The following is a 14,911-nucleotide window of genomic DNA, read 5'->3' as shown; positions in this document are numbered from 1 at the left end:
GGTGGTAATGTCTTGTGTATCCACCAGGAGGAGCAGTGATAGTGGAAGCGCTTTCACTTACAGCCCGCTATGCTGTATTTAATTCATACATATTACATTTACTCAGGGGTTCTATGATTCTAACAGACTCATAATGTTGAACCTTTCTGTAAAACACTGATATAAATATTTGCTTGCTGCCAGTAAAGTAGAGGATGTAGACACAGAACAAGGTTACTAATGAACGTGACAGCATGAAACAATTATTTAACTGCACGGCTCATGTTTGTAAACAAAAAAAATCCAAAATGTAAACATGAATTGATTATTGCTGAGTTCTGTCAGTGAACGGCGCATTTATACGACAGAGAGCAGCAGGATTGTTCAACAATGATGTACGTGAGTGTGTAGTCTGCTCTGAAGAAATATGGCAGAAATATGTGGAGCTCTGTTCAAACATTAAGGGTGAAGACTCAGTGAAAAGCTACTTTAGGGGAGGGACCCAAAGACTTGGCTCTAACATTTACGGGAATAATCCCGGTGACGTGCTGGATGTTGTGCCAAAAAGTGATCGTCTACCAAAAAAACTATTTCTGGTATTTGCCAGAAAATGATTGGCTGTATTTAAAAGGCTGTAAATGACTTGTTGACCTATAATCTGCTTTACAAATTAACAGTCACAGAGACACGGTCGCAGTCATGCCACCGTGAAAACGACCAAATACAACAACAGGCACATGTTCCAAAACAGTGTCCAGCTGAATACTGCAGTATTTATTCATTTATAGGTACAAAAAACTGTGTATGCTGACAGGTAGGAGAGAGTGAACAGGGCGTTAATGTTCGGTCTGAATAACCCTAAGCCGATGAATAAATAAATGAACACACTAATTCCACGATGTTCTATCACCAGTTTTACAAATAATTTATAGACTGCATAATTTTAAAATGTAGTAGACTGCCTGCGACAAACCACTTTGTCTTTTTCTGTAAATTAAAATTGCGCTCTGAAAGCGGCACTCAAAAGAGAGAGTGTCCGCTCCTTTGGATAAAATAAATTAACACTGCGTATCTCTGGTAAATCGCTACAGTGATTTTAAGGGCAGAAACTACCTTTGCAGACAAGTAAGAGCCCAGACTATCATTAGCATTACAGAGGATTCTTCTGTGGAAGGAAGTCTCCCTCTCTCCCACCCCACTGTGGACCGCTGTGGCCGGCTCACCAGCTGAGTGCGGCAATTTTAAGAGAGTTGTAATAGGCATACAGTTTAAGTATGCCCATTAAGACAGTAGTTCGGTGAGCCCTCTTCGGAGGAAACAACAGAAAGTATTTATGACAGTAAAAACAGTCCAGACCACGTTTTTGCTCTGTGATGCAAATCACAGTGAAACCTTTTCACCTCTCAGTGATCAGGTGTGAAAAAAACACTTCCTGCAGCCAAGAAGCTCCCCGCCACCCTCATCTCTGTGTCTGTAGAAATTTCTGAGCGAACCCGACTGATAAAATTCGGTCATTAAACTTTTGGATGCATTCAGGAAAACTCCGACACTTTGACACTCAGACCATTCTTGTTAACTTGGGGCAGTAAAGGGAGCACGGACTCTACTCGGGAGAAACTTGCGGTTTCAACACCAAAAAATAAACCACCAAAAAACTGAACGTCAACTTGAAAAACCTTAAATTTACGGAATTCATAAAGTGTTCTAAGCTGGATTTTATTGGTGGTCTTTGAATGTCCCATTTTCCAGAAAGCACCATGAGTTTTGCTCTCAGTCACATCACCCAGACCGTTTCCCTGCCCCCACCTCCATAAATTTAGCACTGGTCTAATTCACTTTAATTTGGTGGCTCAGTACTCCAAAATCTCTAATTTCTTTATATTTTACAGGAAATAGGTGCAGCCATTTATTGAAACATACATGAATGCAGTTTATAAGGTTGAAAATGGAGCCTGAAAGCCTGTATTTAGTATGACCTTTATTCTTCAGCACAGTCTGATCTCTCTGAGGCAGCTTTCTGTAATTTCTGAAGTAGTCTTCAGGAACAGTTCTCCAGGCTTCTTGAAAGTCATCCAAAGCTCTTCTTTGGATGTTACTGTCTTTTGTTAATTTGCTGCCAGGATGCTCCCACACTGCTTCAGTAATGTTGAAGTCTGGGCTCTGAGGAGCCCAATCTATGACTGATAGTATTCCATTGTATGTGTTTCTATCCAGGCATGCTTTTACTGCAGTGCCAGTGTGTTTGAGACTTTTCTGTTCTGATAAAAGATTTTTGACAAGATCTCAGCACCTCACTCCTGATCTCCCCCATAAATATCAATTATAATTTATACAAAAATTTCCAATTTGTGCTCATCACTCTATAAAACCCATTGTTAAGTGCCATTTTTTGAGTAATTCATAGTTTGGTTTTAAGAGCCTTTAAAAAAATTCCAAAAAGCAGGATTCATGTGTATCAATCAGTTTATCTTCAGTACACATTTTTGAGATGGCACATCTGTCTGATGGGACAGTTGGGACAATACTGTCATGCAAATCAGGTTTGACACCAGGGAGCAGAAGTGGGAGGAGGTGGTGGGTGTTCATATTTATGCCCATGGCACATTATAAGCTACCTTTAGTAGGTAACTTATAAAATAATTTATAATTGATAAAAGTGGAACTTCATGCAGAACTTCTAACAGGAGACTGAAAAGGGACAAAGCTTAGATTGCTCAGTGCAGTGCTACTTAAAAACAAAAAACAAAAAAACAATTTGTTTATTAGATTCACAAAAATAAATTGATGAAATGAATGTTTGGTGAGTTGCAGTGGAAAATGTGTGAAAGGTAAAATTCAATTTCAATTCAATTTCGATTCACTTTTATTTATATAGCAACAAAGTAAAACCTCAAGGCGCTTTGTATTGTGCGTAAAGACCCTACAATAATACAGAGAAAACCCAACAGTCAAAACGACCCCCTATGAGCAGCACTTGGTGACAGTGGGAAGGAAAAACTCCCTTTTAACAGGAAGAATGTCATGTAAAATGTATCCATCTATTTTATATTTTCAAAACTTGTTCCACCATTGGTTGCAGCTTTGTTTTAGACAGTGAAAATATTTCAGCATGAAATGTTAACAAAGCATTTGTGAATCACAGAAGTCAAAGTTTGTGTGAAGAAAGCGCCATCTCTTGGTGACACTCTGCAATTGAGGGAAAGGGGTGTGGTCATGCTGGGAAGTAGATATGCCCAGAAGGAGGGGGACTTCCAGCCGGATGCCAGCTGGCTGGGAGCGGCAACTTTGAGTGGCTTCTACTGTAAAACACCATAATCCAGTGTTAATGAAAATTCTCCAAACTCAGTGTAAAAAAGTACTGTGAAAAGCTCCGCCCCCTTCCACCTCGTGCCAGACTAAAGAGAATTCTCTCAGCGCCATTTTATACTTCTCTGCCTCGCTGGAAAAATCTCTGTAAGTTTCCTCAATTTTTCATTTTTCTTCCTGAATTTTCACTGTTGTTACAGTCAAAGCAGCATATTAAAATAACACTGTGTTTCAGACAGAAAAAATATGCTTTTCAGGTGACAAATGTGACATTGAAACTGATTCTCATTTCCTCGTCCATAAAGTTAATATCAATGAGAACACATTAATCCATAGAAGTTTAGATGTTAGCTTATTTGTTTTATTTTGTTATATTTACCTGTTTTATGATCAATCTGCCATAAGACCACCAACAGTGATGAGTGGACATTGCAGATTCATTATCTGCACTGAAACATTTACCTGATGTTACTGTCACTGTTAAAATAGAACAAATCTGTATAAAGCTTTCAAGACATGATGATCAATGAGCTGTCACTGATTTAAAAAAATGCAAGTTATAATTGTCATCTTGTTGGAGATGGCATAAATATTTGTGCGTGAGGACATGTGTGGTGAAAAGATTTTTCATCTAGTCCAGTTTTATATTAGTTTAAAGCGAGTTTTTGAATCCAGGTTGCAGATAGTTTGAATGTTGTCTCATGGAAAGTAATAAGTTGGATACCTCATATATTGAGCAAGCATGCATCTGTTTCTATCTATAGATATAATTCTATTACTTTGGAACATTGTGCAAGCCAAGATGCTTTAGGAAATAGATAGCTAAAGAGCAAAACCATTGCATTTATAGGAATACAAGTCTACAAAGGATGAAACAAGTGATGCTTTTATTGTAAAGCCAATGCATTTTCTACACTAAAATAAATTACTGCACAATAAAGCTGAGCTACAGATATTATCGTCTCAGAGAAACGGGGTGACTGTTGAGTTTAGGAGAGTGTTTTGTAGTTATCTTAACATGGTTATAGTTTAAAGGAATTGGTGGTTTTAAGCAGAGTTAAGTATTAACATGTTCATTTACAGAATATATTGTGAATGTAACCTCTTGTTGTTCTGGGACCCTGCCAGCACTCCTAGGTGGGCCCCATATGGGATAAGCAAGGGCAAACATTATGGGCCCCATAAGGTTTTGTCCGCGGTTTCCATGGTGGCCCTACATGGGTTTGCCCAGATAGATTTTAACCGGCCCTGAATATGTGTTCATTGGGACCCAGACGGTTGACTTACATGAGGCCCATGCAGGGTCCATGCATAGCCCATGTATACATGGACCAACAAAAATATATGAGAAAAACCATGACCAAAAACTACTTTTTAGCTTAGTCAGAGATGTTATAATTGAGACAAAGAGCTTGAATATTCCTGAACAGAAATCTGAGACAGCTGTGGAGGTGTGGGTTTAGGGATTGTATGACACAAGCCCCCAAATGCCAACTGTCTGCTTAACAGAAGCACTGAACCAGGAACCATTAAGCCAATCATATCGCAGGATCAGTTTGCAGCTCCTTCAAAAAGCATATGAGTATCCCCAAAATATTTTAGATTTCCCCATGGTGCTGAGATGGGCAGAGGGTACAGTAAGACAGATGGAAGCAGACGAATGAAGAAAGTGGGAGGAGGAGGCAATGAGAAGAAGATCAGATAGATAGGGAGGCGGTAGGATGTGGATGGTTTTGAATGTATTTAGAAGAATTTTGAATTAAATACAGAATTAAACTAGGAGCCAGTGGAGCTGCTGTGGACCTGGGGTGATGTGGTGAAATGAGGGTTTTTTTTATGATAATGCGAGCAGCTGAATTTTGAACTATTTGAAGCTTATTGACGGATTTGAGAGGGAGGCCAAATAAAAAAGGATTACAATGATCAATACAGGAGGTAACAAGACCATGAACACGGATGGAGGTAGTATGTGGGGAGAGGGAGGGGCGGAGATGAAAGTACGCAGTCCGAGTAATATTATTGATGTGCGAGTGGAAAGATAGAGTGCTGTCGAGGATGACACCCAGACTCTTAACCTGAAGGGAGGGGGAGACTGAGGAGCTGTCAATGGTGAGGGAGAAACTGTTAACTTTCGATGGAATGTATTTTGTTCCAACAAAGAGGAACTCCATGTTATCACCGTTTAATATAAGAAAGTTTGAGGTGAACCAGGATTTGATTTCAGACAAGCAGGTGGTGAGGGAGGAGGGTGGGTGAGAAGAGTTAGGTTTGGTGGATAAATAGAGCTGGGCGTCATCTGCAAAGCAGTGAAAATTAATAAAAATTTACAAGATATTGCCCAGGGGAAGAAGATAAGTAATAAAGAGGAGGGGCCCCAGGACAGATCCCTGAGGCACACCTGTGGTAACAGGGGAGGCGTGGGATTTGAAAGACTTAAGTCGGATGAACTGAGTGCAGCCTGTGAGATAAGATTGAAACCAGTCAAGAGGGGTGTGGGTGATGCCAATGGAAGATAATCTATTGGGGATGTTGTGGGAGACTGCGTCAAAGGCTGCACTCAGATCAAGGAGGATGAGGATGAAGGGTAGACTAGAATCAGCTGCCATAAGAAGGTCGTTGGAGATTTTGAGAAGAGCCATTTCTGTGCTATGGTGGGGGCCAAAATCAAACTGGAATTGTTCATACAGACAGTTTTGGTTAAATGGGAGTGAAGTTGAATAGCAATGGTTTTTTCAAGTATTTTGGAAATGAAGAGTAGGTTGGAAATGAAGTGAAGATTACTGTAATTATTTGATCAGACCTGGCTTTTTCAGAATTGGACTTACAGTTTTGAAAATAGTGGCAACAATTCCAGTGGTAAGAGATGAGTGAATAATGGCAGATATGAAGGGGAGGAGAGAGGGGAGGCAGGATTTACCAGAGCTGTAGGAAGAGGATCAAGGAGACATGTGGAGGGCTGGCTTTATGGATGAGGTCAGTGATTCAGAGGAAGTTGGTAGTTGAAAACTGGAAAAACAACTGACAGAGGGGGGAGAATTCAGAAGGGGGGAAGGGCAGAGAAACAGAACAGAGGGCTGGCAGATTTTGTTCATTTTTTTTTTCATTGAAAAATATCATAAGGAGTTACAAGTTGGCAGTTGAATAAAAAAAGTGAGAGGAAACGAGTCAGGGGTTGAAGAATAATATTTAACAGTGAAAACAGGGTCTTCGTGTTGCCTTCATTGAGGAAATATGGCCAGAATCATGGACAGATTTGGCATGAGTGACAATGACTGCAGGGGTCAGTGCCAAGAAAGCTGTTAAGTGATAAACTTTCCCTATAAGTTTCCAAGAATTACATCTAAAAAGTAACTAAAGTATCATGTGATGAATTGATTGGGCCGAATATGCTCACAAGTGATGTTCACATTGAAGCAGTAACCTGTGGTGTGGAGTTTTCTGGCCAGGAAGCCTGGAACACAAACCTGTGATGTTATCAGAACTAATTGATTTAAAAGCCAGTTTGTGAAATGGAACTCTGTGTCAGTATCTGTGTCATGACAACACAGTCGACCAAATTTTCAGTCAGTCTATTCTGCATGAATGACGTTCCTTAGAGCAGAGGTCCCCAACCTCCGGGCCCCGGACAGGTACCGGGCCTTGGGTCATTTAGTACCGGGCCGCGCAAGAGTAAATAACTTGCATTATTTCCATTTTACTTATCTGAGGCTGAACGATGTTTTATTTTGTAAAATTGGCAGATCCTCTCTGCTACATCCATCTATGACTCTCTCGATGTGTGTCAAGACGCTTCTCTTGGTCACGTGATAGTCACCGCTAAAATTAAACCCACAAGCTTCGCTGGTTCCCGTACCTGTCTAACAAAATAGGTTGGTTGACCTACATTGCGCTCGTTTAAATATTTGAGTGCTCAACAAGTGTAGAAAAGCACCATACAAGAACTAGTCCATTTACACTTTGATTTAGCAACACGCGGATAGCAGTGAGGCGGACCCAGCCATCAAGCTGGCTCTCCGGCGCACAGCACAGTGGCTCTGCAGCCACTCTCCCTGTGAAATCAGAGCTTGTATTGGTGTGTGCCAGCCGAACCCATCCAACCCACAGACTAGCAAAAATGAGCAGCAGAGAAACAGGCTCAGGGCTCACACTGTTTCAGCGTTATGGTGAGTTGTATTTTCCATGCCCTTTATACAGTAAAAATTGCCTCAGTCGAAGTCACAGAAATCGGATTTCCGCTCCGATGGGATGGCTTCTGTAGGTCTCAATTTTTCCTGATGTTAATTCCAAAAAAATCATCACCTAAATCAGTCAGATATTTACCTACCTCGGATGAAAACGAGGTTGTGACCAGAGATCGTTGTGGCGTATTTATCCGCCGCAGCTTAAAGGCCAGTCTGTGGAAATATTTTCTAACACTAAACCGGTCCGTGGCTCAAAAAAGGTTGGGGACCACTGCCTTAGAGAAGTTTCCAAGAATTACATCTGAAAACTAATCTGTAACTCATATATTCCATATGTTGATTGGATGAGTGAAATAAAGTCAAATAAAGACAAACTCACCACGCTGTAAATCTGTGGCTTTCGTCTCTTTGCCAGGTCAATGATGTTGATGCCGTTGTAATAGAGGTTTTCAATGCAGCCATGGAAGTTCTTCCTGAGGAAGGTCCCAGGTTTGCCAGGCAGTGGAATGCCTCCAAAGCTCAACTTATTTGATAAAAAAAACAAATAAGATGAAGACCATAAGAAAAGCTTAAAGACTAGTCGAACATGAATGTGTCTGGACTGTGGGCAGAAAATAGAACCCCAAGTGGCTGTGGCTCAGGAGGTAGAGCACTTCATCTACTAATTGGAAGGTTGGTGGTTCAATTCCTGGCTGATCCAGACTGCATGTCAAAGTATCCTTGGGGAAGATATTTAACCCCAAGTTGCTCTTCAGTGCAACCATCAGGATGTGAATGATATCTGCTAATTACTTCTAATAATTCACCCACCAACAATGAAGCAAGCTTCTTGGACAAGCATTAAAAACCTTGTTTGTTAGATAATTCCTTTAAAAATGCTCCAACAATACAAACAATGTTAAGAAGTCCAGTTCAGTCACTCCATGTGGTTGAGGTGAAGCCTACCAGAGCAATCTGTGTCAGCATGACTGGAGAAGTTTTATCGTAACTTTAACAAAATAAAGTGGCATTTCTGGAATTTCCTTTGCCACTGGAGGATGACACTTGGACAAAATAGTACATAGTGAGTAAATTCCCACCAAACTACCAAATAGTGAACTGTACCCACAGTGAATAGCCTCCAGTTTTAGTTCGATGGTAATGGGAATGTGATGTTTTTTGACTTACTGTTTGTTATTTTCTGAAATTATGAAGTTGTATTTTACTCTTAATTGTTATGCTTTGTTCAAAGGCTTGTACAGATCAGAGGTACTAATCTTCTGTATGGAAATTCCATCAGTCTGACCATCCACGACTTTATGAGCTCCAGTGGCTATTTAAATGTCTTTGAGACCATGAACCATAAACTGAATCTAGTTCACTGGGCCACATTAAATGCTAACGAAGACCTCGCAAGTCTGACCTCATAGTCGACCTCCAGTGAGTCTCCTTCTCCTTTGGTTTGGAAGTGCAGTGTGTGGGAGTCCACCGTGAGGTTCACCTGCTTGTTGAAACGCTCAATGATGACAGAGTGCCAGTGCTGGTCATCCAGCAGACTGCCAACCGTAACAGCAACACGACTGCTGCTGTACACCGGCCTAGTGTCATCTGATGGAAATACAAAAAGTCTGAGGAACCACTGTACACATTAAAATCATTAACAAAAAAAAAAAAAAAATCACAAAAATAAAGTTTAGATAAGATAAGATAAGATAAGATAAAACTTTAATGATCCCACGACGGGGAAATTTGTGCATTACAGCAGCTCAATACAGAGAAAAAATGAAAAGGATGAGTAAGAACAAATAACTAAACTAAAAACTAAAATTCAATAGAATAAAATAAAATAGCAAAAAACTATACACATATACATAAGCACTATATACATAAATATATATAGCTTTATTAACATTTATTTGAAGCTAATGAGATTTTCAGCTCCATTTTGACTGTCAAGTTATTCAATTCAATTCAATTTTATTTATATAGCCTCAAGACGCTTTATATTGTAGGTAAAGACCCTACAATAATACAGAGAAAACCCAACAGCTCTTCGATTTCCTCAGCACCAGAAGCTTCTGTTGATGGTAAACTGAGTTGTACATTGCTCTGGAGGACATCACACCTAAATAACTAAACTTCCTTAAAATGATTACATTTCCAAAGTTTGTGAAACTCACCAAGTTTGAGGTAGAGGGCCAGTTTTCCTCGGTGAAGCTCCAGCGTGATGTAATCACCCCTCTGTCCCTCCCCATGCAGTAAAACCCCCTCAGCCTGGTGGCTCTTGAAGCGCAGGGAGATCACATCCTTCACTGTTGACAGGGATTTCTGGTTGAACCGGTACAGCAAAGAACTTCTGCCATCAAAGTCTGCCACGTCTGACTCTGAAGATAAAAGTCAAGCCACCTGAATTAAGATGAATGCTTAAATACCATGCCAACACGAGATCTTTCTAATGGATATAATGATACTGAGCATTCCCAGTGACACTGAATGCAAACATGACAGAGCTGAGCCCCAACCCAGATTAACCCCCATCTATAGCTCTATATGAAAATGGCTGAATTCAGGTTTTTGCTCTGCTCAGTCTTACATTTCATGTGATTCTCCTCCACTGATTGTTGTAGAAATTCATGAATTTGTGGATTTCCCATTTGTAATGCAGCAGAATGCCACAGGGATACCTGCAGCCCACTCTTTTCTCTATGACAAAAGAACAATTTGCAAATGTACTCCAGCACTTTCAGTCAGTCAGTAACTACAGGCAATGGGCAGTATAACATATAATATAAAGAGAGTAAATGTTTTGTGCCTGGATGATGCCACGGAGATACTTGCTCAAGAAAGTAAGCAAGCAATGTCAACTCCACAATCCCAAACACACACACACACACACACACACACACACACACACACACACCACACACACACACACACACATCATGGTCCTGGGCTGTTTGCCCAGTGTTTTCTATGTTTTTCCCTTCAGATTCCGTTATTGTTATATGATTATATTTCTTCTGGTTTTGATTCTTAGTTCATTATAGTTTTATGAATCCTTGTCCTAGTTAGTGTCATTGTATTTAATTCCTGCTTCCCTTTGTTCTCCTTGTCTTTCCCGTGTCTCTGTGTTCCAGTGTCTGTTCTTTCAGGTCTGCGTTTGTTTACCTGTTTACTCACTTCCTGTTTTATTTTCTGTGTGTGTTGTGTTTAGTTTGGCTTCCTGTGCTGTTTTCTTCCCAGCTGTTTCAGTTCTGTCTTACAAATCCTGTGCTTTGGGTCCAACCGTGCCTGCCACACAGTAACCCATGACACATTCACAAAAGACATCCTTTTCCATTCTCACACCTGACATTTATGATATCAGCAGATAGCAATAAGGTTGTGGTCGCACTGTCTTCAGCATCTTGCAAGTGCCACAAAAGGGAGCATGGGGGTACTTTGCAAGTGGCAGAAAATGTCAAAGAAATCTTTGAAAACAGCTCAAGTATAAATGACTGTTTGTGCACAGTTTAAACAATATGTCTGATAAAGTTAAAAGTTACTACCTTTCTCAAGGAAAAATCAAATGTAATGTGTTAGGGTGACTGTAACTTACTATCAGAGATAAAGACATAAGGAGAGATTTTATATGAAATGTTTATGCAGGCATCGACTCTATACATGATGCACTGCTGAGGTTAACTCATTTTATCATGTGAAGTGCTTTTAAAATCAGGTTTACTGGATTTTGCAAAGGTTGTATGAAAATATTAGGCAGTTTACTGCAGTCTAGACTCGTAAGATTACAGAAACGAACAGATGCAGCACTTTGGTTTGAATTATCACTACTGGAGTAGTCATAAATTAAAATTTAAGCCAGGGATGTTGTGAAGTTTTGCTTGCCAAATTCCACCATTTTACTGGCTAGAGGTTGGAAGGCAACCATGATAGATCATGTAATATTTAATTATAAACTGTACAATGCACTAAAAGCAGTAAACTCTAGGTAAATTGCAATTTATGGTTCAGTGGGGGGAGTGTGTTCGCAGTCCTCTGGCAGTCTGGGGATGGCCCGTCTATCTGCAGAGAGCTCTGCCGTCAGATGGTGATAGTGTCAAAAATATGTGGTACAAACGGTCTGTGGGCCACTCTTGCTTGTGCTGTTGTTGATCCGGCAACCAGACATGACAAAGTTATAACATATAAAGAGCTGAAATAAAAACGAGTGTTAACAATGAAAAGTGTTTTATTTTTAATACAGTTAGAAGGACTTTAGAGGCCACATTTATGGTGGGCGAAAACACCTCTCTGTTTGCCTATTGAAAGGAAATGCGTAGGCATACAGACGGCAGATGAACTGGCCCTGTTCAAAATCCTAACTGCACATTAAAAATAACAAAACACTTTTGGTTATTTTTATTATGTTTTGTTATTTTTCACTTTCAGCTCTTTCATATCACTGTTGACCACAGCTGGTTGATGTTTCCAACATGAAACATCAAGTTTTTAATCATAGACATTTCAAGGTAATTTTTAGAGGAGAAATTAGTTAAGCATGTCAGAAGCAGAGATTTTGTGTGTCAGTAGTGTACTGTTAGAAGCACAGCATTTATGCCCCAGCAATTTTTCTTCATCTTGTTTTCTAAACTCAAAGTTATTCTTGGTTGTTGCTGTGTTAAACGTTCAGACTGAACTCAGGATGTGATTTCAACTGCAGGGAGCATGCCACTCACTGTAGAAGCAGCCGTACACCTCCACTCTTAGGCCCAGCCAGCCACTCGGACTCCAGTCCACAGGAATGAAACGCAGGAAGCGAGTCCTCACTGACTGGGACAGCTTGTTGTGGGCGACAGCCTCTGAATTGACATTCCCCACAAACCTCTGAAAGAAGATAGACAGTCATGTTTATGATAACAACAATAACTGATGCAGTATCACCTCAGATTTAGAGAGAAAAAAATAATGTTTCCACCTCACTGGAGAAGTACCCCAGTCTTTCTATTGAAAGCTTGAAACCAATCAGAAAAAAAATCTTCTGAATTGTAAAGCCAGCTGACAGGGCAGATCCAAGGGCAATGTCTTTTTCTTCCTCTTGTATATACTGCTTGATGAAAAGAGATGAGAAACATGGTAGACAAATATGGGAATATCTGGTCTACTGCAGTGAGGAACAAGTGGGGGATAAAGGGTCTTGCACCATGTCTCCTCCCTGGAAAATAACAACCCACACCACTGCAGTGTCATTATTCATTTCCTCCTCAGTGTTCCTCGTAAAGCAGTGCAGCTGACACTGCAGCAACAGACCTCAAAGCAGACAATTTGACTTGTCACAGCAGGAAAAGCACTTTTACGGCCAATTTTACTAACAATCACTAGTTGCATTAAGTTATTATGACACTGAGCCTCTCATGATGTTTTTAAAATTATTTTAATGATTTTATCACCTGATGAAGTGCATTTTTCTTCTCACTAAAATTCATGCAATTTACCAGCTTTGCAAGGTCAATTTTTAAATGTCTCCTAGTGGTTTTGTTTCATATTACACTTTTGGCAACAGAAGTCTTCTCCAGCTGATCATGCTGGCAATTTGAATGCCCAGAACAAGGCCTGTAATCCCAGAGGAGCCATGGAGGAAACAGAAGAGTTTCAGTGCTGTTCCAGCAATTTTTATGTCACATGTTTAAGACTGACGAGCTCAGCAAGCTGATTAAGCCCCAGAGGGAACACCAAGAGTGCAATCTGGTGTGCTTCATTGCCTGTTGCAGTGAGTGTTGCGATGTTCACACTTCCGGACTACAGAATTTTTGGGCAGACGGGGATATTAATCTGAGTGGTAAGAATGAATAATGTTTAGTGAATGTGATGAATGTGTAGGGGTTGCACTATTTCTGAGAAGTGTTTCATTATGGATGTTTCTGTGGCCTGAATATTGAATTGCTAGTTTTGGGAATGCTGTTGCTGTCTTAATCTAATTTGAATTAACACACTGTTTCCTCCATCAGCTGACACAGACATCATTCTAATGACAGTGGCTGTGCTTAATGGATGTAGAGAATGAATGGATCCTGACTGTCCCCTGAATCACTTACTCCACGCTGTTCAAGTGATTATCTAATTACAGAACATCTTTACCACTTCATATGGATTTCAAGATGGCGCCGGTGAGGTCAGCAGCCGTCGTACCTGCTCCTACGCTTTGTTTGTATATATTAGGTTTAGCTCTAATTCTGGACTTTATAATTCCGCCTGCTCTGTGTCATATCACGTATGACAGACAGACTCTTTTTAATATCAGAATACAGCACTCTGGCTGTATTCTGACACCTTTTTCTCCCGACCCGACTTGGCCTCAGGAGATCCAGCGTTTCCAGTGGGCCAGCTCAAACAAAGGACGGCGCGGAGCACCCAGGTCACGGACAAGGCCCCGAGGGAAAAGAGCCGGCGTAAGAGAGAGGCTGAGGTGCAGAGCGCACCAAACGCCACTGCCGAGCATCCTGTTGGCTAATGTCCAGTCACTGGATAACAAGCTGGATGAACTCAGGGCCAGGATACAGTTTCAGAGGGACATAAGGGACTGCAACATCATCTGTCTCACGGAGACATGGCTGACCCCCCTCATACCGGACCACGCCGTACAGCCGTCGGAGTTCTTCAGTGCTAATCGCACGGACAGAACGAGTGAGTCTGGAAAATCAAGAGGAGGAGGTGTGTGCCTAATGATTAATAACAACTGGTGTGACAGTAGGAATGTTGTCCCTCTGAAACAATCATGTTCACCTAACCTGGAGCTCCTAAACCTGAAATGCCGCCCCCACTACCTGCCCCGCGAGTTCACTTCGGTCATCTTCAGCGCCGTCTATATTCCACCTCAGGCGGACACAAACACTGCACTATCCGAGCTACATGAGGCGATTTCCACCTATCAGGCTAACCAGCGTGATGCGGCTCTCATCGTAGCCGGGGACTTTAACAGTGCAAACTTGAAAAAGCTGATACCGGAATTGATTCAACACATCGACTGCCCCACCAGAGGAGAGAGGACCCTAGACCACTGCTATTCTCCATTCAAAGAGGGCTATAAAGCAAAGCCTCTTCCGCCTTTTGGGAAGTCTGACCACACCTCTGTCCTTCTCATGCCGAAATACAAACAACGGCTCAGGCAGGAACCCCCTGCTGTGAGAGAAGTGACACGGTGGTCTGATCAAACAGAGGCCGCTCTGCAGGGTGCGTTGGATTCAACCGACTGGGACATGTTTCGCAGCAGCGCGGGCGGAGACATCGAGGAGTTTACGGAAACTGTTGTGGGATTTATTGGGAAAGTTGTTGAAGACACTTCACTTAGGAGGACCATCAGGACTTTTCCCAACCAGAAGCCGTGGGTGGATAAATCTGTCCGCGACGCCGTGAGGTCCCGCACCGTTGACTACAACTCCGGCCTCGCCTCTGGGAACATGGAGGACTACAAGGTTGCATCATACAACGTC

The 14,911-nt window shown here is 41.3% G+C and overlaps 1 protein-coding gene across 1 annotated transcript in view; it reads right to left on the bottom strand.

Annotated features, from left to right (window-relative positions):
- The window catches only part of LOC115776688 (contactin-associated protein-like 5), a 242,758-nt gene that overhangs the window by 179,525 nt on the left and 48,322 nt on the right, over window positions 1-14,911 (bottom strand). The window contains exons 3-6 of the mRNA XM_030724438.1: window positions 12,161-12,308; window positions 9,626-9,829; window positions 8,869-9,053; window positions 7,846-7,989 (exon numbers count right to left, since the gene is read on the bottom strand). Of these exons, the coding sequence (XP_030580298.1) occupies window positions 7,846-7,989; window positions 8,869-9,053; window positions 9,626-9,829; window positions 12,161-12,308 (681 nt within the window). The remainder of the gene's footprint in view (window positions 1-7,845; window positions 7,990-8,868; window positions 9,054-9,625; window positions 9,830-12,160; window positions 12,309-14,911) is intronic.

The sequence above is a fragment of the Archocentrus centrarchus genome, unplaced genomic scaffold (assembly GCF_007364275.1).
Source record: "Archocentrus centrarchus isolate MPI-CPG fArcCen1 unplaced genomic scaffold, fArcCen1 scaffold_36_ctg1, whole genome shotgun sequence".
In the NCBI taxonomy this organism is placed as follows: domain Eukaryota; kingdom Metazoa; phylum Chordata; class Actinopteri; order Cichliformes; family Cichlidae; genus Archocentrus; species Archocentrus centrarchus.
Note: the sequence above shows the minus strand (reverse complement) of the source record. Positions and strands in the feature narration are given on the sequence as shown.